We start from the raw sequence: 27,256 nt of genomic DNA, 5'->3' as shown, positions 1-27,256 counted from the left end.
AAACTTACTTAATAGAAAGCCAGTTTATTCTGTTTTGTTTTATTGAGAAATATGACTCTGATAAAGTCAGTTTTACAGCCTACATTTGACATTCAAGATGAAATATACTTGGCATACAGTATACCTTATTGAGTGATGAGTCAAAGTTAACTTAATTGAATGGAGGGCATTTAGACTGGTGCATCAAAGAGAAGACACAGAAATACTTGAGAGCACGGATGTAGAAAAATTCCCAAAGATGTAACAAGACCAGGTATTATAAATTTACCACAAGAGAAAAAAAAAATGCCCATCTTACATAAAAAAAGAAATTTTGGGAGAGTAATGATCTTTTATTTCAATGATTCTGTTCTAATCATTGAAATAGGAATCAGATTGCTCTGGGCAAAAGTATGTGTTAATGTTATTAGGTGTATACTAGAATTTCAGGAATGAAAAGATCCAATGTTGCTGAGCCCTTGAATTCCAGAGGAAGCTTTGCTTCAGGCTTCACTGGTAATCCTCTTTCCTAATGTTTTAACATAGCAATTTCCATATTTGGCTGTGCTATTTATGTCCTTTACTTTCTGTAGAATTTCCAAAGAATCCTATAGGATTTTTATGTGACAAAGAAATTTTGCATTGAAAACATGCCTAAGTTTGTGATTTAAAGACCTTTTTACTAAAATTAGACAATGTAGTAATCCTATGATCAGAGACAATACTTGCAAAAATGTAAAGTAACATATTTTACTGAGCCATGAGAAAGTAGATTAAAGTACAGTTAGAAGAGAGAGTAGACTATAATCAAATCAAGAAAGTTAAGGAAGTAAAGTATTTTACTTTCATGGGAAGAGTTTTGTTCTTTTCAGTTTGTATATTGTGGGGAAGAACAAAGATAATGATTAGAATCATGAAAATAGATTTTGTGATAGGATTAACAAAGCACAAGAATTTTTAAACAGTTAATTGTTCAAAATTTATATGAAAAATAACACAAATATCAGCAATATTCCTGCAGTCATCAGGAAAATATCTAATTTTGTCATAATTTCAATAAACTCAAGTTAGAAGGATGCTTCCTTTCACCTTCTGATTTTCTTTATATAGTATTTTGAAAATTGATTCAATTTTTTTTTTTTTTACCAAGCCACTGGCTTCTGTGATTTTAGTTCCCCAATGAGGGATTGAATCTAGACTCTTTGCAGTGAGAACACAGAGTCCTAACCACTGGACCATGAGGAAATTCCCCAGAACTTTTTGAAAGTAGTCAAAACGCAAAGTCACAATCTTTTGTCACCAGATACTATGTATAACAGACATTCCAATCTTTATCCCTAAATTTTATCTGATCCTTGGCCCCAACCCCTTTCCTAAATTTCATCACAGGATGAGGTTGAGGGATGGTGGTGAGCTGTATATTATACATACTATTGGTAAATTTTTAAACTCAGTGTTAATGTTTAATTTTCTAGGCTGTACATTTTTAGGTGGTCATGTATTCTATGATGAAACAACCCTGTTCCCCCAGTTTGGCCTTGATTTTGAATTGTTTTGATGCCAGTGACAAAATATTGCATTCCCAGAACTCTTTGGGAGTTATCTCATCAAAACCTCTAGTACTACAATAACTAGTACATGCTTCTTTTGTAGCAATTACCAAACTATTTCAACTGTTTGTCCTTCCCCCCAGTAAACATGAAGTGTTTAACTACTGGATTCTTGTCAACTGAACAACAATACTAGATCTTCAGGGTCAGGAACTGAGATGGGCCCAGCTGTATGCATTTCTTTGGCGATACTGATGCTTCTTAAAGTTTGAGAACCACTGCACATCACAACTGTTCAAAATCAGTCCTGCTGTTGATGAAGAGGCACCACTCAGACTCAAACATTTTCAGGTTAGAGAAAATGATTAAATTATCACTTTAAAAAAAGTACACAGTTTGTTCAGTATAAAAGATAACCCCACTGCAGAACTTTTCAGAATACATGGAAATTTAGAAAGATATGGAAAAAACCCTCCAACTCTTCACTTAGTTTAGTCGTAAACCCATTAGTCTCCTCTTGTTTTAGGCCCTTTCCCTCACCTAAATTTTCGCTGTAAAAACAAAGTTGTGAAAATAATTTAAATTTTTAAAACATAAAAAAACCCAAGATATGAAATTAAAAAAAAAAAGTATAATAATTATTTTTGTGATACAAAATCCTCAAGATTTACTCGTAGCAGCCTTCCGAAAGAGGCCCTCTAAAAGCACACACTCTGAAATCAGGCAAAACATCAGTTCTATTCCAACTCAGTAACTAAAGTCAACACGCTCTTCAGCGCCTTTGAGTTTGGTTCGTTATCTGTAAACCCAAATCCTACCAGACTAACAGAGATGTTTGTAAAGTGTTTATCAAATCGTGCGGCGCCGCCGGCACTTTTGCAGATGGAAAAGTCACAGCAAGATTAGCTTGGGAGTCAGCCGTGCACGGAAGACAGCTGGTTCTCCAAGTGAGAAGCCTTCCTGCGGCTCTCAAAGACCAATGGAAGCTCTCCAAAGTTAATTCCGCAGGCCTGGGGGAAGGACCTGCCTCTAACAGATGCACTGTCCCTTTAAGAGCCTCCCGCCCTCTGCTAGACTCCGGGTTAGGCCTAGGCGTAGGCGGAACCGGAAGGTGTAGGGAAGGCGCCGGTCCCCAGCATGGCGGCCGCCTGTCCCTGCAGGCCGATTGCTCCGGAGACTGCTGCCGCCCGTCTCCTGGGTGTCCTGTGGTTCGTATCAGTCACCACGGGACCTTGGGGAGCTGCCGCCGGGGGTGGCGAAGAAACACTTAAGTGCGAGGACCTCAAAGTGGGACAATATCCTCTGTGAGGAGCACCCCGTGGGGGTGAGGTCGATTTGGAGTCGAGAGTGGTTAGGAACCCTCAGGTCGGGCTAGGGGTGTGCCGAAGGGAACGGTGACCTGTGACCTGTAATGACCGAAGGAGCCTGGGGCGGGCAGTGCAGAGAGATGTGGGGGTGAGAGGACAGAGGCTGGCCTGTAAGATTTCCTTGGTGTTTTACTGGTCGTTGGCTGTTTTCTTTTGATCCACCTTTCTTTCTTTAATATAATTTATTTTTTTAGTCAGTAGATTTGTTTGTTCAACAAACACGTAGGTACTGAAGTTTGTCAGGTCATGTTGTTAGGCATTAGGATTAAGTTAAAAGACCTGATTCTGGAAATTTGCCGATTTAGGGGGAGACAAGGAAGATCCCCTGGAGGAGCGCAGGGCAGCCCGCTTCATTATTCTTGCCTGGAGAATCCCATCAGAGTAGCCTGGCGGGCTACAGGCCATGGGGCTGCAAAGAGTGGGACAGGACTGAAGCGACTTAGCACGCAGGCAAGAACGATATAACCAATGTATGTTGCTAATTTATTATTAAATTTGCATATATTACTTTTATTTATCTCTTCTTGAGATCCCAGACTGTACTGGGGCAAATTCCTGCTCCACTTTGTAACCGGTTTGAGCTTTGAGCTTGGGGATTGCTGAGTCCCACACGACTTCGCAACCGAACCACGAAAATAACAGTGGTACCAACTGAAAGGTGTGTGTGCTAAATTAGTACCAGTAAGTCACTTAGAACAGTGGCTGGCACATAGTAGGGGCTATATGTGTTTAGCTCTCTTGTGTTTACTGATGAGAAAACTGAGGCTGGACGAGTTAAATAGATCTGTTCATTGTCATGAACTCTGATAAAGGGAGGAGGAATGTGAAATGGGAGTTACATTCAAATCAAAATAGGTACTTTTGTATAAAATTAGATAATTTCATACAAATTGTAGAAAAAATTTAGAACAGAAGCCAGAGATGCAAGAAAGATTCTATGAGAGGAAGTCTTAAAATTAAGGAAATTCTATTGTATAGTATTTTTATGTGAGTTGAGAGGCCACGTTACTAAAGTTTTACAGAATAGCTCTAATTTGCTGATTACCATTATGCTAGGAGTTTGAGAATTACTGACCTGGTAAGTTGAGTCCTTTTTTTTTTTTGGCAAAAATGTTGCAGTGATTTTTTTTTCTAATAAAATAATTGGGCAGTATGAAGAGTTGTGCTTTAAGAAAAAAATTTTTTTAATCATCATTTTAAAAAATTTGAATTAATTTTTATTTTTGGCTGCACTGGGTTTTTGTTGCTGCTCTCTGGCTTTCTCTCTAGTTGCACTGTGAAGGCTCCTCATTGTGGTGGCTTCTCTTGTCATGAAGCATGGGCTCAAGGTGCAAAGGCTTGGTTGCTCTGCAACATGTGGAATCTTCCTGGACCAGGGATCGAATCCATGTCTCCTGCATTGGTAGACACTGGACTACTAGGAAAGTCCGAGTTGTGCTTTTTGAACCTTAGAAGTGACTGAGCATACAAGACAATGTGAACTGGAAAATGTTATTCCTGGCACAAAGATGAGATTTCCAGTAGTGATTCAGAAACGTGAAGGAGGTGTCAACCTGTATCTACGGAGACATCTTGTGAATACCTTCAGTTCAGTCGCTCAGTTCAGTTCAGTTCAGTCGCTCAGTCGTGTCCGACTCTCCGCGACCCCATGAATCACAGCACGCCAGGCCTCCCTGTCCATCACCAACTCCCGGAGTTCACCCAAACTAATGTCCACCCAAACTAATGTCGGTGAATACCTTACTTATCTCATATTTGTGTTAATAAAATATTCAGGAAACAGAAAAGCACCCCTTTCTCCCCCCGTGCCCCGAGTGTTGTAAACATCTACTTCTGCTGCTCCTGCTGCTAAGTCGCTTCAGTCGTGTCCGACTCTGTGCGACCCCATAGACGGCAGCCCACCAGGCTCCCCCGTCCCTGGGATTCTCCAGGCAAGAACACTGGAGTGGGTTGCCATTTCCTTCTCCAGTAAACATCTAATAGAGGATCAATATGATATGTTTCCAAAAGCTTAAAACCCTGTTGGGAAGATCATGTATACCCACCTAAAATAACCATCTTCCTTGCAGTATGGTGGAATTTACCTTTGGCTTGGAATCAGGAAATATGATATTACTACCTATCACATACAACACTTTACATAAGTCACTCAAAGTTTGAGCCCCGGTTTACTTCAGTAATGTGGAAATAATAGTATCCATGTCACAGGGTTATTTGTGTTGCATGAAATTATATGTATGGTAATCCTTAGGCCCTATGAATAATTTTATCAGACATCTGGAAACTGATTTTTTTTTTTTAACCTGAAGTTCTCTCATAATACTTTGGTAGGGATTTTTACTTTCATTTTTCCTTTGTGCTTAAACCCTGACTGATGTTCTTTAAGGATGGCACCCTCCGCTAGAGCTTTTAATGTACTTTGCCTTAAATAAATTAATGTTCAGATATTATTTAGTGACACTGAAAATGTATCTGTGCTTGTTGACCTGGACAAACTGACATACTCTCTTTACATGTAATTATAAGCATAAATATATGACATTAAAGACAAGATGATAACGTTTTGTACTGGAATGTTGTTTATATTTCCTTAACTTTTCTACATATATTTGTAAAGATCCAAAAATAAATGATGCTACACAAGAACCAGTTAACTGTACAAACTACACAGCTTATGGTAAGACTTGACAGAAACATGTTTTTTTTTATTATTTTTAAAACATTTTATCATAGATATATGTGTGATTGCTAAAAGTAATTAATAAATGTGTTTTTTCTTGAGTTACTTCATGCTTCTGTTTCCAGAACAACTTAATATTAGGGAACATCTAGGGGTTGTTAATTGGAGAAGGAAATGGCAACCCACTCCAGTGTTCTTGCCTGGAGAATCCCAGGGACGGGGGAGCTTGGTGGGCTGCCGTCTATGGGATTGCACAGAGTTGGACATGACTGAAGCAACTTAGCAGCAGCAGCAGGGGTTGTTAATATTTTATAAAAAGAATCTTATTCTATAAAATAATTATATAAATTGAGAAATTTTTTATATTCATTTTTTTAAAGCTTTTTTGAAATCAGTTTGTATAGCTTCCTTGATACTCTTTTTTATCATGCTGTGTTTTACAAAGATGCCTCTTTAGATTTTTAATTACTCAAAGAACTTGAAAGGAGACTTGTAGTTCAATAATGTGCAGCGAGGAGCTAGTAGTATATCACCCATATCTTGCATGTGTAAAGTATACTTAGGTGCATCCTAAGTATGAAAATAATATAAGTATTTTAAGTGCACATCAGTATTTTATTAGCGAGATGGTTTGATAATGGATAACACCCTCAACCTAATGATGTGGGGGAGCTTCTATTATTCCAAAAAGTATTTAATGCCAGATAAAGATTAATAAGTTGTTTTGTTTAGCCTTTTCTTCTGGAGAGTTTTATGTTGGAAAGGAGGTAGATAGATGTATGCTGAGGCTATTTGGATTTGGCGTTCATATCTGGCATAGTACATAATGTTGGTTAGTATCTAGTATTTAATATCTAGTAATATCTACTATTTAACATCTAGTATTATCTTGAGAAAAGAATACCTACTGAATATATACTGACTTTTTATTGTTTAGACGGACGATAAGGCAATAATTGATGTTTTCTTTATAAATGAAAGCTACTAAACAGACTCATTATGGAAATGAGATTAAAGTGATATTTACTGCAAAAAAATTTGTTTTTTTAAAGTATCTTGTAGTCAAATAATTGACTTCTTGATTATGACTTTGTATATATTTTTAAAAGATCTCCTTTCTCTTTTTATCCCTTCACCTTTTGACACACTGTTAACCCCATTCTAATGAGCAAAGATATTTGAAAGTAAGTTATGTTAAACTTTTATAGCAGATATTTTGCTAGTATTCTGGAGTAATGAAATTTATCATATAAACAGTAATAGGTAATATATATATATGATTTTTATAGTAAATATTGCTCAATATGTGTACATTTAATTTGGATATGTTAGACTTAAAGGAACTTTGCATATAATCCCCTCCTTTTAAAATTGCTTTATAAGTATACACTGACTTTCCTGTGTTAGAGTTCAGTCTTTTATAGTTTGCTGTCAGAATGGAGAATATTGTTAACATACATAAAGAAGAATGGGCTTTCAAATATCCAACCACTTATATGATATATGTTGGAAGTCTTTGAATACTATTGTGACTCAGGTAACATTACACTGGGAATGAAGCAGCCTGCTATCTCATACCTTTTCTAGTCTGCAGATTTCTTTGTAGGTATGGAGATTTTGAAGGAAATTATTCTAAAAAGGAAATTTAGAATAAATTTGAAGGAAATTACAACTTAAAAGAATAGTTTCTGACCAAAAAGAGCTCTGCCCTCCAGTTAGGTGTCTCTTTTGTAGAATAAGTTTGAATCCACTTAAATATTATCTCTAAGTTTATAAACAAATACAAAATCAAACAATCAGATTGCTAGGAAATATAAAAGGACTTAGAGGTGTTATGATCCTGTCATGGCCTGTCAGGTAAGTAATCATAGATGATGTAAATGGAGAGCTGCAGAGAAATAAAAGGAAGGCTTTCTATTTAAGGGAATGGTATGGTTATTTATTTGGAAAGAATAAACTATAAGTGCCTAACAATCTGGGAACACATATAAAATGTTATAAATCAATCAGTAAATGACTTTAGATTGTTATTGTGATTTTAAAAAGAATATAAAGTTTCTGAGACAAATATGACTCACTGGGCTTCTATGTATGAATGTATAATTTATGCATGACCCGAAAGTGTTCAACCAAGAGCTGGGGTAGGTTCTACCAGCCTGTCCCTATCAGGAAGCTGTGTTTGTCCATAGACTGCTTTTTTTTAAATTTCCTTTTTAAAATGTGAAAAGACTAGTGGAGTGGCTGTGAATTATTTCTGAGTCCTGATCTGCGAGGACATCAAAATGACCCTTGAAACATGCTGCTATCATCTCTTTTAGAATTTTCCACAGTTTGTTGTGATCCACACTGTCAAAGGCTTAGCCTAGTAAATGAAGCAGAAGTAGGTCTTTTTCTGGAATTTCCTTGCTTTTTCTATGATCCAGCAGATGTTGTTAGTTTGATCTTTGGTTCCTCTGCTTTTTCTAAACTCAGCTTGTATATCTGGAAGGTTTTGGTTCATGAACTGTTGAAGCTTAGCTAGAGGGATGTTGACCATTTGCAAGCATGTGAAATGAATGCAGTTGTATGATAGTTTGAATGTTCTTTGGGATTGGAATGAAAACTGACCTTTTCCAGTCTTAATGGCCACTGTTGAGTTCTCCATATTTGCTGGCATATTGAGTGCAGCACTTTAACTGCATCATCTTTTAAGACTTGAAATAGCTCAGCTGGAATCCCATTACCTGTTTGAGCTTTGTTCGTTGTAATGCTTCCTAAGGCCCATTTGACTTCACACTCCAAAATGTGTGACTAGGTCAGTGACCACACCATTGTGGTTATCCAGGTCATTAAGACTTCTTTGTAAAGGTCTTCTGTATATTCTTGCCATAATTTTGTAATCACATCTGCTTCTATTATGTCCTTGTTTTGTGTGTACTGTGCTAAGTCACTTCAGTCAGGTCCAATTTTTTGCGATCCTATGGACCATAGCCCACCAGACTCCTCTGTCCATGAGATTCTCCAGTCAAGAATATTGGAGTGAGTTGCTGTTCCATCCTCCAGGGAATCTTCTAAACCCAGGAATCAAACCTGCATTGGCAGGTGGGTTCTTTATCACTAGCACCTCCTGGGAAACCCAAAACTATCTATTAATGGGAAAATATTTAATTTATTAAGATGTTATTATATGGCATTCTGCTAAGTGGTAGAGATGATACATTAAAAAAAGACAATTTCTGCCCTCAAGAAGTGTGCTGTCTAGTACGTATATATACATATTGACATATATAGATTTCAGTTTTCCAATCAGTAAAATACAAAGCTATTAAAAAACCATTTCCAGAAATTTTGCTCTGGTCCTTTGACACAGGTCTTTTTTATTAAGGTTTTATTGAAATATATTTATGGAAAAGTACACTTAAATATTGTTGTTGTCCAGTTGCTCAGTCATATCTGACTCTTTGTGACCCCATGGACTGCAGCTGCCAAGTCTCCCTGTCCTTCACCATTTCCTGGAGCATGTTCAAACTCCTATCCATTGAGTCAGTGATGCCACCCAACCATCTTGCATCCTCTGTCATCCCTTTCTCCTGTGTTCAATCTTTCCCAGCATCAGGGTCTTTTCCAAAGAGTCAGTTCTTAGCATCAAGTGGCCACAGTATTGGAGTTTCAGCTTCAGCATCAGTCTTTCCAATGAATATTCAGGATTGATTTCTTTTAGGATTGACTTCCTTGCAGTCCTAGGTACTCTCAAGAGTCTTCTCCAGCACATTTCAGCACATTTCAAAAACATCAGTTCTTTGACATTCAGCCTTCTTCATGGTCCAGCTCTCACATCCATATATGACTACTGGAAAAACCAAAGCTTTGACTATACAGACCTTTGTAGGCAAAGTGATGTCTCTGCTTTTTAATACACTGTCTAGGTTTGTCATAGCTTTTCTTCCAGGTAGTAAATGTCTTTTAATTTTATGACTAGAGTAGAATCCTACACCATTTCCTGTCTAGGTCACTCCTTTTTACTGTTATGAAACTTCATTGATTATTTTGAGTTTAGCTTTTTTGTGCGTAAAAAAATAGTTCTGCTTTATATAATCAAGAAATACTGTCTATCAAGGTTAAATTGTTATTGTTCACTCGCTCAGTCGGGTCCGACTCTTTGCGACCCCATGGTCTGCAGCACACCAGGCCTCCCTGTCCCTCACCATCTCCCGAAGTTCGCCCAAGTTCATGTCCATTGCATCGTTGATGACTTAAGTTGATGCCATTTAAATCCCAGTCATTGGCCAGAGCCAAACATTTTGCAGGAAAACTGCAAATGGAATAATTTTCAGAATTGTAACATGTTGCTTAATTTTGTCCACTAGTTAACATTTATGGGTAACTGGCTTCCTAAATGTCATCATACAGACTTATTTTTACTTGTTTCTGAAATCAGTGTAAGCATGGCATTATTTTGGCGTAATGAAAAGGGTGTTGATTAAAAGTGATGAATGTTGGTCTAGGACTTAAAGAATAGTACCTAGTGTGAGACTTTGGTCAGTTTGTTTAATTTCTTGGAACGTCAGTTTTTCTTTTTGTACAAGGAAAAAATAAAAAGGAGCATATTACTAGTTCTGTCTATATAACAGGTTTTCTTTTTATTATTTTTTTATTTATTTTTTCTTGGTTTATTATTTTTTTATTGGAGGCTAATTATTTTACAATATTATATTGGTTGGTTTTGCCATACATTGACATGAATCCGCCCCGGATGTACATGAGTTCCCCTTCCTGAAACCCCCTCCCACCTCCCTCTTCCCCAAGTTTTCTTTTTAAATAAGAATCAAATGAAGTCAGTATAAAATATGTAAAAATGAATAAATTCTAGGGCTGTAGGCATCCATTCGGAGAAGGCAATGGCAAGCCACTCCAGTACTATTGCCTAGAAAATCCCATGGATGGAGGAGCCTGGTTGGCTATAGTCTGTGGGGTCGCTAAGGGTCGGACACGACTGAGCGACTTCACTTTCACTTTTCACTTTCACACATTAGAGAAGGAAATGGCAACCCACTCCAGTGTTCTTGCCTGGAGAATCCCAGGGACGGGGGAGCCTGGTGGGCTTCCGTCTATGGGGTCACACAGAGTTGGACACGACTGAAGTGACTTAGCAGCAGCAGCAGCAGGCATCCATTGAATTAATTTCATTTCACAAAGTCTTTTATTACTTTTACAGTCACTCACATGTTATATTTATTCCTGTCAGGTTCAGTCTGTTAGTCTTCTCAGTGTTGAAGTTCTCTAAGTTTTTAGAGTTTAAGTTGAACATTTTCTCTAGCCAGGCACCATGCTTTACATGCCAAATGCCTTTAATACTTGGCTAGTAGTATTGCAAGGGTCTTATTTTTGTTTCACAGATTACAAAACAAGGTTCAATGCGATTTCATAACTTGACCAGAAGAACATACTAGTTAAGTTCTGACTTAAACCTAAATTTGCCCCATTCTGAAATACTGCATTTTGGCATTTTCTATCAGTTCAAACAAATCTGATCCGTCTCAATGTTTCTCTTGTTATTTTCTCATGTCATCTCATTTTATACTGAGAGCAGCCCCTCATCCATCCTCACTAAGTATGTATTTTTTTCCCTTGAAATAATTAGCTCATACTTCTGTCAGACTTCTCTAGAAATATTGCAGCAATGTGGTTTCCCCTTCACTCTGGTACTTTCACTAATTGTATATTTCCTGAGGTTCTAAGCCTGAAATGTTGGGCATTTTTCTCTCCTTATCTGTCTCATTGATTACAAAGTAGCTCATATTGAGTACAGATCATTTCTTATATTAGAAATGATAAAACACATTGAAAACTAAAGTTGTCAAAATTTGAGAGTTTGAACAATTAATAGAATCTAACTGAAAAAATTATGATTTATTTGTTTTTCATATTTTTATAAAGCATTTTTACAACTCACCTATAAATGTTTGAGAGCTTCCCAGGTGGCTCAGTGGTAAAGAATCTGCCTGCAATGCAGGAGACGCAGGAGATTTGTGGGTTTGATCCCTGGATTGAGAAGATTCCCTGGAGGAGAAAATGGCAATCCAGTCCAGTATTCTTGCCTGGGAAATCCCATGGACGGAGCAACCTGTCGGTCTACAGCTCATGAAATTACAAAGAGTCAGACATGACCGACAAGCACGCATGCCCACCTCTGTAAATGTTTAATCTTTCAAAATTTTATAAATAAAACTGTAATCTCAAAAAACAATGCATTTCTCTAAAGCAAAGTATATTGGACAAAGCCTCTAGGGGAATCATCCCAGTTCCTTGGCAGTGAAAGTCCCAAGTCCTAATCACTGGACCAGCAGGGAAAGCCCCACATCAGTCTAATCTCTGCTTCTGTCTTCACGCTGCATCCTGCCTGCGTGTCTTCACGTTGTCTTCTCCCTGTGTATGTTCATTTTCCCATTTTTGAAGGATACCCATCTTACTGCATTAGGGCCCACCCTAATGACCTCATCTTAACTTGGATGCAAAGTTGGATTGCAAACTTTAATTTGCAAAGATGCTATTTCCAAGTAAGGTCACATTCTGAAGTGCTGAGGGTTAGGACTTCAATATATCTTGGGAGAGTGCAATTCAGCCCACAGTATATCTTTACAATAATCAATTTAAAGATCCTCAGTTTTTTGTTTTTTTCTTTAATTTTTTAGTTGAAGGATAATTGCTTTACACAATTTTGTGGTTTTCTGTCATCAGCGAGAATCAGTTTTTATTATATGTGTATTTTTTCCTACAATTAATGTAAAGTTTCTGAATTTAAAAGAAGAGCCCTTTTATATTCTTGTTGGATCATGATAGATATCAAATTGCTGTGTTTAGATTCCACTGTAAAGAATGCTGTAATATTTCAATATTAAGGGCAGTATTTACAGTATGCTGGGAATAAAATTTTTCCCAGCCATTTGAATCCATGGTGAAAAATTTTAGATGTCAACTTAAAAATGTGTGAGGGAATATATAATTTTAAAAAATTTTAGGGAGTGTGTGAGCAAAATTTTTTGAACACAGCTGATCTAGAGCATTGTTTTTCACCCTTAGTAATGTTTGGGGCCAGATAATTTTTGTGAGGAGGCTATCTTGTGCACTGTAGAAGGTTTAGAAGCATCCTGGCCTCCACTAGATGCCAGTAGCATTTTCCCAGTAGATACAACCAAAAATGTTTCCAGACATTGCCAGATATCCCTTGGAAAGCAAAATTACTTTCTGTCATTCCTCCATCATTTAAATAGAGCATACTCATCTCCTTTCAATCTGTAACATAGAAAATGTATTAGTATTTCAAATGTTTGTTAATCTCAGTTTTGAGTTGTCTGCTATATGCGTGTGCTCGTGCTCAGTCGCACACTTGTGTCCGACTCTTTGCGACCCCATGGACTGGGACCTGACAGGCTTCTCTGTAATTTTCCAGGCAAGAATACTGGAGTGGGTTGCCATGCCCTCCTTCAGAGGATCTTCCCAACCCAGGGATTGAACCCTCCTCTCTCATGTCTCCTGCATTGGCAGGTGGATTCTTTACCACTGTGTCACCTGGGAAGCTGTCTGCCATATAGCTCCAGTCAAAAGCATGACCTAAGATGGCAGACCTAGAGATACAACTTAAGGGACCTGATAATAATTGATTCCCAAAAATCAGTAAGGTTTATCCCTGTATCAAGGCAGATGGCCAAATAGCTACATATAAATCATCTGTTGACTTTTGTTGCCCCATCTCTGTCGATCCTAACATTGTAAGCCCTTGCTTATATCTGGAGTCAGTGTGAGAACAGGCTATGTGGAAAGCTTTTATTGTTTTATAAAGGTTCTTATTAAGACCCTTCTCTATTACATTCCTTTACTCTTGTGTCATGTACCAAACCAAGTTCCCACAGTGATTTAGAGCTGAATTGGTATGCATTCAGTTGTATCACAGTAGCTCTATAGCTCTTTTTATCTTACTACTAGGAGCCTCTAACCTAAATTTGTGGTCAGTTACACTGTCTTCCCTTAGTTGTTACCTAGGATAATTATTTTTTCATACTCTCTCTTCCTTTCATTTTATTACCTTCTTTCTTGTCTCAGTGGTTCTCAGTTTTACTGAGTCTGTGCTTTTTAGCATAAGCACCTTCTTGTGTTGGAAATGTAAATACATTAATTAAGTAAAGTTTATGGGATGATATAGTTTGAACTCTCAGTAACACAACCAAAGAGTGCAAAGTCATTACAGGGTATTTTTCCTAGCATCATTGTCTCAATGTACTACTCTGGCCTAAAAAAGGACAGTGATTTGTTGAATCTTAAGGTAATTATAAAGTAGACAGAAAATAAATACATTTATTTTTCTTTCATAATAAAACACTAGGGTCTCTGTGGGGTTTTTTTTAAGTCTATTATACCAAGTTCTATTTTCATTTTCTCAAAAAATTGTAATCATTGATGTTAAGAATAGAGATAAGCATTTACTGAAATTAGCCTGAAGATATTAGTACCTTTAGTCAGAAATGGTGAAGGAGTGAAAAGTACTAATGTTTATTGACTGCCTACTAAGTGCTCTGCTTTATGCTAGTTAATTTATATCACATTTAATCCCCACAATAATCTTATGATCTTAGTGCTACTTTTATCTACATGGAATCCAGGTTTCTGAAAGAGGCAATGTATAGATAGGTGAATCTCATTCCAAAGTTCTTTCTTTATATGATGAGGCCATAAAAGCTTCAGGACAGTACCTGCTGAGCACACAGTAAGCTCTGTAAGTGTGACTTCCTCTTATTAAGTCATCTGGGTTATGAGTAAAGATCAAATTGCTAAATGCTGAGATAACATACTACATCAAATCCTAGAGGGAATGGAGAAGCAAACCCATTTAGAATTAAAGTTATTTAGAATAAAGAAGAATCTTAGTTTATTGTAGGTATCATCTATAAGAATTTTATAAACTGAAAATACAAAATCAGATTATGTTTTATGTAATGAATTGCTGATGAGTTACCAACAAAAAATTCGAGAAGTATTCTTCACCCTAGAGATGAAGTAAAGGACAGTAATATTATGCACGTCTTCCTTGGTCATCTTTGTCAGGGGCAGGAGATTGAACATTATCTTATTTTGTACATGAATATATATAATATAGCTTTCCCTATCTAAATTAAAATCTCATATCATATCTTATATGGGGAGATGGTTGGTTTGAACATTAGATTTTCTTGTGTGCATTGCTAGCCTTAGGAAAAAAGCATAATTACATAATTTTCCACAGAAAGGAGAAATAATGGATTCTTGCTTTTTTCTGCCTTTAGTTCAGTGTTTTCCAGCACCTAACATAACTTGTAAGGATTTTGGTGGCAACGAAACACATTTTACTGGAAATGAAGTTGGTTTTCTCAAGCCTATACCTTGCCGAAATGTGTAAGTATATTACTGAAGCTAAATTTTCAGATTTACTTGCCTGAGTTAAATCTCAGCTGGGTGGAATGAAAAGTAAAGAGTTAATTTATAAGGAGAATCCTGCACTAATATAACTTTTATCTTTTTTGCTTTTGTCAGAAAACCTCTATTTAAGTGTGTATATTATTCCAACCAAGTAAAGTTTAGCGGTTCACTGTATGGGAGAAATAGACAGAGTGGCTTCAGGCCATGTCAGTTCAGTCAGTTTATGCTACCAAATGGGTTATGAAAAAATTCTGTTTTCAAAATGTGGGGACTTTCTGGAGTGCAAATAAGGGACTGCATACTTACAGTATTAAAAGAATGCTCATTAGTAATCATTTGCATTTTGAAACTTGTTTTCATTCTTTATAATTGGTTTGGATGATGAATGATAATGTTAAACAATTCAGAAGTTAGTTTTTTTATATTAAGACAAATGACTTTATTTTGTTGGGAATATTCTTAGCTTAAAGAACTTTTAAGTTTGCTCTTTGTTTTTGCTGCAGTAAAGCTGACAGTTTATTCTTATATTTCTACTTTGTACTGAAAGCATGATTTAGTTTCACCCATTTTTATTAATTCCTGGCATTGTATTTTTACCTTTTACTGTATGTTGTTGCATTTTATATAATGGTACCTATTTTGCAGTATAAAGAAAGGCCACTATTTGTTTCTGCAAGTTCCATTATAATTCTTAGAAATTACTACTAGAGTCTTTTTTCTTTTCTTTTGACCCTACTTTACAAAGTTAATGAGGAGCTTTAGATTCTATCTTGCTGTGTAATCCAATCACTTAAGCTTCTTGGGTTCTAAGATTTCTCATTAGTAAAATAATAATTGTTAAGAGGAATTATTTTCAAAGTACTTATGTATGGTTTAATCATGTTTTAAATTTATAGATTGATATTTTCAAATGACAAATAATTTTTTAAGTGTTGGTGGTCCAAGAAAACATTTGTTAAGAACCACTCAAGTTGGACACTGCAGATTGATTTTACCTATAATGTTCACATCACAATGATCTGCCACTTAATTTCCAAGTTAACTATGATTTTTCTTTTAATGTCTCTGAATAGATTAGACTGAAATGCAACTGAGCTATACTAATCATGCTCACAAGACATTCATGTCAACTGTGATAAGAAATATAATCATCAAGGAAACTAGATACTCCAAGCCTACTGGCCAACTTATTTCTCTCCTATGGTAAAGTCCAAAATTCCAAAATAAGATTTGCTTGATGAGCATTGAATCAGAACAAAAGGAATTAGGTTGATGGATAATTTTAATGATAAATTACAAAAGTAAGATAACCTAATACATTACTTTCCTCTATCAGAATATTCAGTATGTGCCTTTCAAACAACCACCTGCTGGTCAGCTACTGAATAAAGACTCACTGACAAATTGTTAATTCATTGAATGTTCCCTTTTCCAGTTTACTTATTTTCCTTCTCCTGTTGGCATATCCTTTCATAGTATTGATACTTGATTAAAACTCCATCTTAATATCACAGATGTGGCCATTTTGTAATGTATTCTTTAGCAACTGAAGTCTGTTAACTGTCTAATCAGTTACCAAGTCACACCTGTTTATACTGCCCATCTACGCTAGTTGGAGCAGCCTACCTGTTGTAACAGATGCCTTTAGAATTTCAGTGGCCTAACCCAGTAAATTTTGTTTCTCACTTATATCACAATCCGGTTTGTGTTGGTTTGGAGGTCTGCGTCGGGTGAAGGAAGTGACAGCTGCTCCACGCAGACATGCAGGGGTCTTGTACCTTCCATCTTGTGACTTTACTTCCTCTAGTCCTCCCTCAGAGTCTTTTCCATTCAGTCAGCAGATGGAGAGAGGAGATGGAGCACCTATAGACATGTTTTATGGACCAGACATGACATACATAATGGCTTACATCACTTCTGTCCTCATTCCATTGGCCAGAGCTAAGTGATGGCTGCATTTAACTGCAAAGTGAGCTAGGATATATTACTACACAGGCATACCTCAGAGATATCATGAGCTTGGTTGCAGATCAGTGCAATAAAGCAAGTTACACGAATCTTCTGGTTTCCCTGTGTATATAAAAGTTATGTTTATACTATATGTAGTCTATTAAGTGTGCTATAACATTGTGTCCAAAAAACGGTACCTTAATTTAAAAATAATGCTATTGGAAAAATGGCAGTGACAGATTTGCCTGGTGAAGGGTTGATACAGACCTTCAATTTGTAAAAAAAACTCAGTTTATCTGTAAAGCGCAATAACAAAGCACACCAAAACAAGGTATGCATATAGTTTAGTTGTATGCCTATGAGAAAAAGCAAAATGATTTGATGAACGGTTCAATAAATCTCTGCTGCACCACCAGTTTTTAGATTATTCTTTATGGTGATTTGTTTATATAGATCACTGCTTTTCTAATTTCATCCCCTTACTAGCCAGGCTTTTTGAGAGGCTTGTTTCTATAATATTTATCTTTTATGAATTTTTAGTCTAATGCAGTATGGCTTTTGGCCATGCTAAAATTTGCCAGCGATCTTTGTTGCTATATCAAATGGATATTTATAGTCTGTATCTTAATCCTTCTACAGCATTTGGTATTCCTTGACTTACAGTATAAAACACACTTCAGTTTCCTTTGATTCCTATTATTTTCCTTCTTTCTTGTATCTTGATATTCCCAAGACTATGTCCTTGGTCCTTTTCTCTTCTTCATTCATCCACCCCTTTGGTTTCTCATACCATCTTTATATAAAGATCCCAAACTGAATCTATTGTCTCTTCCTTCAATCATTTCCTCCTTTGTATTAGTGAATGCAGCTGTTCTATCCAATTCCTTAAGCAGAAACTTTGGAGTCATTCTCCAAGGAATGACTCATTCCCTACATTTAGTCTGGCTGCTTCTGCCTTCAATATTTCCCAGTTTTGTTTCCTTCTCTTTTCCACTGCTAGTAGCCAGTAGATTATCACTTGAGTTTCTACCAAGTCTCCCAGTTTATTTCTCTACTTCCATTCTGGTGATCCATTTCAATGTAGAGGGGGTACTACTGCCCTCAGTGCAAAATCTGACATCCTTGTAATATTAGCTTCATAGACAGGATCTCTGGGCTGTTTACTATCTCCCCCAACTCCCTGAAAATGTCTTAATTGTGAGTGCAATGCAAAAAATAGGATTATAAGCAGGAGACATGATCAGATTTGACTTTAAAATGATGATTCCAGCTACCTCTTTATTTCTTTACTCTTATTTGTAGCAATTCCTTGAAAGGGTTATCTAATACTTCTTTTCTTTAGTTTTTTTTCCAACTTTTTTTTTATTGAGTTAACATTGATTTGTAACATGTTTCATGTATACATTATAATTCAACTTCTATATATACTGCCTGCTGTTCGCCAAGTCTCGTTCCCATCCATCATTGTGCAGTTGATCCCCTTTACCCGTTTCATCCACTTCCCACCTACCTTCACCTCTGGGAACTACCAGTATATTCTGTTTCAGTTACCAGTATATTCTGGTTTTTTTTCATGTTATTTTTTTGTTCATTTACTTATTTTTTGTATGTGCCACATATGAGAAAAATGGGCTTCCCTGATGGCTCAGTGGGTAAAGAATCCCCCTGCAGTGCAGGAGACACAGAAGATCCCTGAGTCAGGAAGATCCCCTGAAGGAGGAAATGGCAGCCCACTCCAGTATTCTTGCCTGGAAAATCCCATGGCCAGAGGAGACTGGTGGGCTATAGTCCATGGGGTCACAAAGAGTCGGACATAACTGAGCACGAGCATGGACTATATCCCATTGTCTCTGAAAGGCTCAGGCCCAGCCATGAGCAAAATCATATGATATTTGTCTTTCTCTATCTCACTTCTTTCACTTGACACAATGCCCTCAAGATCTGTCCGTGTTGTCACAAATGGCAAGATTTTTTTTTTAGTGAATGAGTAGTAGTCTTGTATGTTTACATATGTGTATATATCTTTTTATCCATTCACTCACCACTGGGCCTTAGGTTGTTTCCACATCATGGCTATTGTTAATAATGCAGCAGTGAACATTGGAATGCATATATATTTTTGAGTTAATATTTCCTTATTCTTTGGATAAATACTCAGAAGTGGAATAGCTAGATCATATTGTAATTTTATTCTTAATTTTTTGAGGAATCTCCATACTGTTTTTCGTAGTGGCTGCTCCAAATTACATTTCTACCAGCAATGCATGAGTGCTCCCTTTTTCTCCACATCCTTTCCAACATCTCATTTTTTCTTGTTTTTATGATAATAGCCATTCTAATATGCGAGGTGATACCTCATTGTGGTTTTAATTTGCATCTCTGATGATTTTTGATATTGAATGTCTTCTTTTCAAGTGCCTATTAGCCATGTCTTAAATGGAAAATTGTTCAGATCCTATGCCCATTTTTAAATCAGGTTGTTTGTTTTGTTGTAATTGAGTTGTATGATAAGGATTGCACTGAATCTGTAGATTCTATTAGGTAATTTGTATTTTAGCAATGTTCAATTCATGAGCATGGGATCTTTTTACATTTCTTTGTGTTTTCTTCAATTAGTTTCAATAATGTCCTATAGTTTTCAGTGTACAGGGCTTTCATTTCCTTGGTTAAATTTATTCCTAGGTATTTCATTCTTTTTGTTGCAATTGTAAATGGGATTTTTTAAACTTCTTTTTCTTCTAGTTGTTAATATATAAAAGAGCAGATTTTTGTATACTGATTTTCTACTTTGCTGTGTTACTGTATTTGTTTATTATTTCTAATAATTGTTTTCGGTAGTATGTTTAGGGTTTTCTGTATATAAAATTGTGTCATCCACAAACGGTGACAGTTTTACTTCTTCCTTGCCAATATGGTTGTCTTTTATTTCTTTTTCTTGCCTAATTGCTCTGGCTATGAGTTCCAGTATTACGTTGAATAAGAGAGGTAAGAATGGGTATCCTTATCTTGTTCTTGATCTTACAGGGAAAAACTTTCAGTTTGTCACTGCTGAATATAATAGCTATGGGTTTGTTATATATGGCTTTTACTATGTAGAAGTACATTCCTTCTATAGTAATTTTATTGAAAGTTTTTTTTATCATAAATGAATGTTGAACCTTGTCAGATGCTGTTTCTGTATAAATTGAGATGATCATATGATTTTTATTCATTTTGTTAATATGGTGTATCACATTGATTGACTTGCAAATGAACCATCCTTGCATTCCTGTAATAATCCCATTTGATCATGGTATGTAATCCTTATAATGTATTGTCGTATTTGGTTTACTAATATTTTGTTGAGGATGTTTGCATCTGAGTTCATCAGAGATATTGTTTTGTAATCTTCCTCTCTTTTGATATCCTCGTCTTGTTTTGGTATCATAGTAATGTTGGTTTTCTAAAATGAGTTAGGAAGTGTCCCCTCCTCTTCAGTTTTTTGGAAGAGGTTGAGAAAGATAGGTATTAAGTCTTGGAATGTTTGGTAGAGTTCACCAGTGAAACCATCTGGTCCTGGACTTTTGTTTTGGGGGAGGTTTTTGATTACCATTTTGATCTCTTAGTTGGTAATTGGGCTATTCAGATTGTCTATTTCTTATGGATTCAGTCTTGGAAAGCTATATGATTCTAAAATTTATCTGTTTCTTCTAAGTTGTCCAATTTATTGGCATACAGCTATTCACAGCAGTCACTTATAAGCCTTTATATTGGGTTGACCAAAAAGTTCTGTCTGGATAAGGTGACATGGAAAAACCCAAATAGTCTTTTTGGCCAACCCAGTATTTCTTTGATATCCATTGTAACTTCTCCTCTTTTATTTCTGATTTTACTTTTCTGAGTTCTCTCTTTTCTTAAGTGAGTCAGACTGAAGTTTTGTCAACTTTATTTTTTCAGAGAACCAGCTCTTAGTTTCATTGATCTTTTCTGTTTTCTTTTTAGTCTCCGTTTCATTTATTTCCAATTTCATTTTTATTATTTCCTTCCTTCTACTGATTTTGGGCTTCATTTTTTTTTCCTTCTTTTTTCGAGTTCTTTTAAATGTATGGTTAGATTATTTGTGGTTTTTCTTGTTTCTTGAAGTAGACCTGTATTTCTATAAACCATTCTCTTGGTACTGATATTACATGTGTGTCAGAGATTTTGGTAAGTTGTATTTTCATTTCTCTTCAGATATTTTTTAAATTTCCCCTTTAATTTTTTCACTGAAGCAATAGTTGTTCAATAGTTTGTTGTTTAGTCTCCACATATTTATGATTTTTCCAGCTTTCTTCTTAAAATTGATTTTTAATTTCATACCGTTGTGGTCAGAAAAGATACTTGATATAATTTCAGTCTTCTTAAATTTATTAAAGATTGTTCTGGGCCCCAGCAGATGGTTTATCCTTGAGAACATTCTGTGTGCCCTTAAGAAATATGTTTATTCTGCAGATTTTGGATAGAATGTTCTGTGTACATCTGTTGTTAAGTCTCTTTGGTCTAGTGTTTCATTTAAGGTTGAGTTTTCCTTGTTCTCTTTCTGTCTGTGTGATCTATCCATTTGTTGTGGGTTGTTAACATCTCCTTCTCTCACTGTGATGCTGTAAGTTTCTCCCTTTAAGTCAGTTATATGCTTTATATATTTTGGTGCTCTGTTGTTAGGTGCATATATAGTAATGAATATGTTTTCTAAATGAATTGTACCCTTTATCGTTAGTATATAATGCCCATCTTTGTCTCTTGTTAGCTTTTTTGGTCTGGAGTCTGTTTTGTCTGTTATGAGTATGGTTACGCCTGCTTTCTTTTGGCTGCCATTTGCTTAGAGTATCATTTTGCAGTCCTTTACTTAGAACTGAGATGAGTCTCCTAGAGTCAGCATATAGTTGGGTCTTATATTTTAATCCAACAAAGCATTCTGTGTCTTCTGCTTGGTGAATTCAATCTATTTACATTCACAGAGAGTGTGTGTGTGTGTTTGTTTGCCATGCTGTGTGGCATGCAGTATCTTAGTTTCCCAACCCGGGATCGAACCCATGCCCGCTGCAATGGAAAAACAGTCTTAACCACAGGACCACCAGGGAACTTCCCATTTAGTGTGATTACTGATGTACGCAGCCATGAAATTAAAAGACGCTTACTCCTTGGAAGGAAAGTTATGATCAACCTTGATAATATATTAAAAAGCAGAGACATTACTTTGCCAACAAAGGTCCGTCTAGTCAAGGCTATGGTTTTTCCCGTGGTCATGTATGGATGTGAGAGTTGGACTGTGAAGAAAGCTGATTGCCGAAGAATTGATGCTTTTGAACTGTGGTGTTGGAGAAGACTCTTGAGAGTCCCTTGTACCGCAAGGAGATCCATCCAGTCCATTCTAAGGGAGATTGATCCTGGGTGTTCATTGGAAGGACTGATGCTAAAGCTGAAACTGCAATACTTTGGCCACCTCATGCGACGAGTTGACTCACTGGAAAAGACTCTGATGCTGGGAAAGGTTGGGGGCAGGAGGAGAAGGGGACGACCAAGAATGAGATGGCTGGATGGCATCACCGACTTGATGGACATGAGTTTGAGTGAACTCCGGGAGTTGGTGATGGACAGGGAGGCCTGGCGTGCTGTGATTCATGGGGTCGCGGAGAGTCGGACACGACTGAGCGACTGAACTGACTGACTGATGTACGAGGACTTGGTATTGCCATTTATCTTTTGTTTTTCGGTTGTTCTGTAGTTCCATTGTTTCTTTTTCTTTGCCATTCTGTGCAAGGAAATAGTAGTCTTCTATGATGTTTTTCTCAGTTTTCTCTCTTTTTTTTAATGTTTTGTGTTTCTGCTCTAGATTTTTGTTTTGTGGTTGTCATGAGGTTTGTATAAACATCTCAAAGATAGTCCTTTTTCTGTTGGTAGTATCTTTTTAAAATTTTTTATCGGTTTATTTTTGGCTGTACTGGATCTTCGTTACTGCACAGGCTTTTCTCTAGTTGTGGAGAGTGGGGGCTGCTCTCTAGCTGTGGTGTATGGGCTTCTCATTGCGATGGCTTCGCTTGTTAGGGAGCACAGTTCTAGGGCTGCACAGGCTTCAGTAGTTGCAGCACATGAGCTCAGTTTGTAGCTTCTGGACTCTAGAGCACAGTCTCAGTAGTGGTGGCACAAGGGCTTAGTTGCTCCACGGCATGTGGGATCTTCCCAGCCCAGGGATCAAACCCATGTCTCCTGCATTGGCAGGCAGATTCTTTACCACTGAGCCACCAGGGAAGTCCTTTTGGTAGTATTCTATCCTCATATTCCTATAGAGGTTGCATCTTTTGCCTTTTCCCTTTTATATTTTTGTCGTCACAAATATGTCTCAGCACAGAATACTGTGAATTCATTAACAAATTGATGTAGCTATAGTTATTTTTTTTCACCCTTTAATCTTTGCTATAATTAAGTGTTTAACAACCTGTTTTTAATGATTTGTGTTTTGTTTTAATTTGGCTGTGCCAAGTCTTCTTTTCAGCATGTGGGATCTTTGTTGCCACATACTGGATATTTAGTTGTGGCATGTGGGATCTGGTTTCCTGACCAGGATTGAACTGGAGCCCCCTGCATTCGGAGTACAGAGTCTTAATCAATGGACCAATTCCCAGCAACCTATTCTGATATATAGTTACCATTTTCTGATTCTATTTATTTATTAGCTTAATATTTTTTGTATTTTGCTTTTTCATTTCAAGTAGAAGAATTTTTTTCAGCATTTCTTGTAAGGAAAGTCTAGTGATGATAAACTCCCTCAACTTTTGTTTGTCTGGGAATGCCTGTATTTCTCCATGTATCTGAATGAAACTTATGCTATATAGAGTATTCTTGGCTGACAGTTTTTATCTTTCAATATTTTGAGTTTGTCATTCTATTCTCTCCTGGTCAATAGAGTTTCTGCTGAGAAATCTACTGATCACCTAGTGGGGGTACCTTAGTAGGTTGCTGTCTTTATTCCCCCGGCTGCCTTTAAAGTTGTTTCTTTGTCATTGACTTTTAGCAGTTTTAATATGTCTTGGGGAAGGTCTTTTTAGGTGTTCTATTTGCTACGTGAGCTTGTATATCTAACTCCTTTCCCAGATTTGAGACATTCTCAGCCACTCCAGTACTCTTGCCTGGAAAATCCCATGGACGGAGGTGCCTGGTGGGCTGCAGTTTATGGGGTTGCTAGGAGTCAGAGACAACTGAGCGACTTCACTTCCACTTTTCACTTTCATGCATTAGAGAAGGAAATGGCAACCCACTCCAGTGTTCTTGCCTGGAGAATCCCAGGGATTTAGGAGCCTGGTGGGCTGCCGTCTATGGGGTCGCACAGAGTTGGACATGACTGAAGCGTCTTAGCAGCAGCAGCAGCTATTACTTAGAAGGGGGTGACAGAAGATGAGATGGTTGGATGGCATCACCAACTCGATGGACATGAGTTTGAGCAAGCTCTGTGAGTTGGTGATGGACAGGGAAGCCTGGCGTGCTGCAGTCCACGGGGTCACAGAGTCAGACGTGACTGAGTGACTGAACTGAACTGAACAGCTGTTACTTCCTTAAATAAGCTCTCTGTTTCCTTCTCCTTCTCTTTTCCTTCTGGTATACCCATTGTCCTTATGTCGCCTTTCTAATGGAGTTGGATAGTTCTTATAGTTTCTTCATTAAAAAAAAAAAGACTTAGTTCTTGCTGCTCTTTCATCTGCATCATTTCTCAGTTTCTGTCTTTAAACTCACTAATTCTCTCTTCCATATGGTCTACTCTATTTCCATTGTTTTTTAATGCCATTCTTCATATCATTTATTGAGTTCTTCAGCTTCATAATTTCTGTTTGGTTCTTTTTTAAGAGTTTCAATCTCTTGGATAAAATATTCCTTCTTTTCATTCATTTTTTTCCTTAGTTCATTGAACTGTTTTTTTGTTTTCTTGTAGCGGGTTGAGTTTCTTCCTGATAGCTATTTTGAATTCTCTATGAGACCACAGTCTTCTGTGATTTTAAGTTTGATTTCTGGAGGATTGTCATTTTCTCTTTTCTGATGCTGTGTTACTGTAGCTTTTCATGGTGCTTGATGAGTTGTTCCTTTGCTGGCATGCTTGAGGTAGTGAATAGCTTTCTCATTTAGGTAAAACTATTTACTTTGATTCTAACAGTTCAACAGGTTGGTAATTAGAGTACTTTCTTTTGTTTTTCAGTAGATGGCACTGCAGCACAATTTATAGCTTGGTTTCTCTTACCTGAGCTGCCTCTGGCTATATTTAATTGGCACTTTCTACCCTCTGTCACCTCTGCCAGAGGTGTCACCAGTGCCCTCATCATCTCTGCTTCTTTCCTATGGGGTTACTGGTACCTTGATGCTGCAAGAGTTGCTGTCGTTGCTGGCATCACCACCAGGGACACCAGGATGGCAGGTTTCTCTGCCACAAGTGGGGGTTGCCTGGGTTGTGGACTCTGTTGTAGCGGTGAGGGCAGAGGAGAGCCAGGTTTGTGGGTGCTGTAGGATGTGACAGAGTCACGGGCACTGCTATGGCCCTTCCAGTCTTTCTTAAGCCTGCTCTGTTCTATATTTTGCCCTCATTGTTGCCAGAATTGCTCTTGGTGAGGTCAATAATGCTTTCCTCTTGGTTAAATTTAGTGGTAAATTCTCAGGCATTCTTATGTCATCCATCAGTCACATTTGGCACAGTTGACCACTCTGTTCTTAATACACTGACTTCACTGGACTTCCAAGATACCACACACTTTTTTTTTTTACTTTTTTATTTTGTGTTGAAGTAAAGCCGATTAACAGTGTGATAATTTCCGGTGGACAGCACAGGGATTAAGCCATACGTATACATGTATCCATTCTCCCCTAAACTCCCCTCCCATCCAGGCTGCCACAAAACATTGAGAAGAGTTCCCTGTGTGATACCGTAGATCCATGTTGACACCACACTCTTTTGGTTTTACTTCTTCCTCACTGTTACTCCTTTCTGGTTTCGTCTCTTCTTGATTTGGGAAGGTTTGTTGTACATTATTGTCACAATAACTTGCAAATACTCCCCTGCAGTCTGTCTTCAGCATAGCAACTAGAGTGACTGTTTTTACGCCATACCTCTGCTTGCCTCTGCAGTAGCTTCACATGTCACTCAGAGTAAAAGATGGTGTTTTTATAGCACTTGACAAGGGCGCTCAAGGCCCTGCATGACCTGCCCTCTTTGCCCTGTTCTCTCTCTGACCTTGTCTTCTTCTGTTCTTCCCCTTTCCTGCTCCATTCCTCCTATGCTTGCTTCCTTAATAGACCTTGAACAGGCCAAGTAGGCTGCCTTTGCAACAGCAGTTTCTTTTGTCTGGGACACTCTTCCATCAGAGGCATGGCATGGCTAAATCTCTTACCTCCCTTAGGTCTTTGCTGAAGTACCACCTTCTCAATGAAGCTTCGGAGAAGGCATTGGCAACCCACTCCAGTAGTCTTGCCTGGAAAATCCCATGGGCGGAGGAGCCTGGTGGGCTGTGATCCATGGGGTCGCAAAGAGTCAGACACGACTGAGCGACTTCACTTTCACTTTTCACTTTCACGCATTGGAGAAGGAAATGGCAACCCACTCCAGTGTTCTTGCCTGGAGAATCCCAGGGACGGCGGAGCCTGGTGGGCTGCCATCTATGGGGTCACACAGAGTCGGACACGACTGAAGCGACTTAGCAGTAGCAGCAATGAAGCTTACTCTTGTCACTCCACTTAAATGGCCTTTATCTGTAATCCTGGCATTCTGAATTCCCTGTACACCGTAATCTACTTCTTGTTTCATAGCATTTATGACTGTCTTTTCACAAAAATATTTATTTGGTCACACCAGGTCTTAGTTGCGCGTGTGGGGTGGAGTCTTCAAACTTCATGTCTGCATACAGGATATTTTAGTTGCAGCACATGGGATCTAGTTCACTGATCAGGGCTTGAACCTGGGCCCCCTGCATTATGCGCACAGTCTTAGCCACTGGACCACCAGGAAAGTCTTTCTTTATGACTTTCTAACACAGTTTCTTTTTAAAATATGTTTAGGTTTATGGGCTTCCCTCATAGCTTAGTTGGTAAAGAATCCACCTGCAATGCAGGAGACCCCGGTTTGATTCCTGGGTCAGGCAGATCCCCTGGAGAAAGGATCGGCTACCCACTCCAGTATTCTTGGGCTTCCCTTGTGGCTCAGCTGGTCAAGAATCTCCCTGCAATGCAGGAGACCTGGGTTCAATCCCTGGGTTGGGAAGATTCCCTGGAGAAGGGAAAGGCTAACCACTCCAGTATTCTGGTCTGGA

At 37.7% G+C, this 27,256-nt stretch overlaps 1 protein-coding gene across 5 annotated transcripts in view; it reads left to right on the top strand.

The window, feature by feature from the left end:
- The first annotated feature begins 2,622 nt into the window (after positions 1 to 2,622).
- The window catches only part of TM2D1 (TM2 domain containing 1), a 68,112-nt gene continuing 43,478 nt past the window's right edge, over positions 2,623 to 27,256 (top strand). For 3 of the 5 annotated variants that reach the window (XR_008682703.2, XM_055402063.2, XM_055402064.2), the window contains exons 1-3: positions 2,632 to 2,828; positions 5,504 to 5,573; positions 14,873 to 14,981. Coding sequence is in view for 4 of the 5 variants with exons in the window: in XM_055402063.2 (XP_055258038.1) it covers positions 2,667 to 2,828; positions 5,504 to 5,573; positions 14,873 to 14,981 (341 nt within the window). In the remaining variant the exon portion in view is untranslated. Of the gene's footprint in view, positions 2,829 to 5,503; positions 5,574 to 14,872; positions 14,982 to 27,256 lie in introns of all 5 variants that reach the window. The other 2 variants (XM_055402060.2, XM_088835347.1) reach the window with 2 other exon arrangements.

Source organism: Moschus berezovskii, chromosome 4 (genome assembly GCF_049115385.1).
Source record: "Moschus berezovskii isolate FMDL1 chromosome 4, NW_MosBer_1.0, whole genome shotgun sequence".
NCBI lineage: Eukaryota > Metazoa > Chordata > Mammalia > Artiodactyla > Moschidae > Moschus > Moschus berezovskii.
This window is presented reverse-complemented; position numbering and strand designations above follow the sequence as displayed.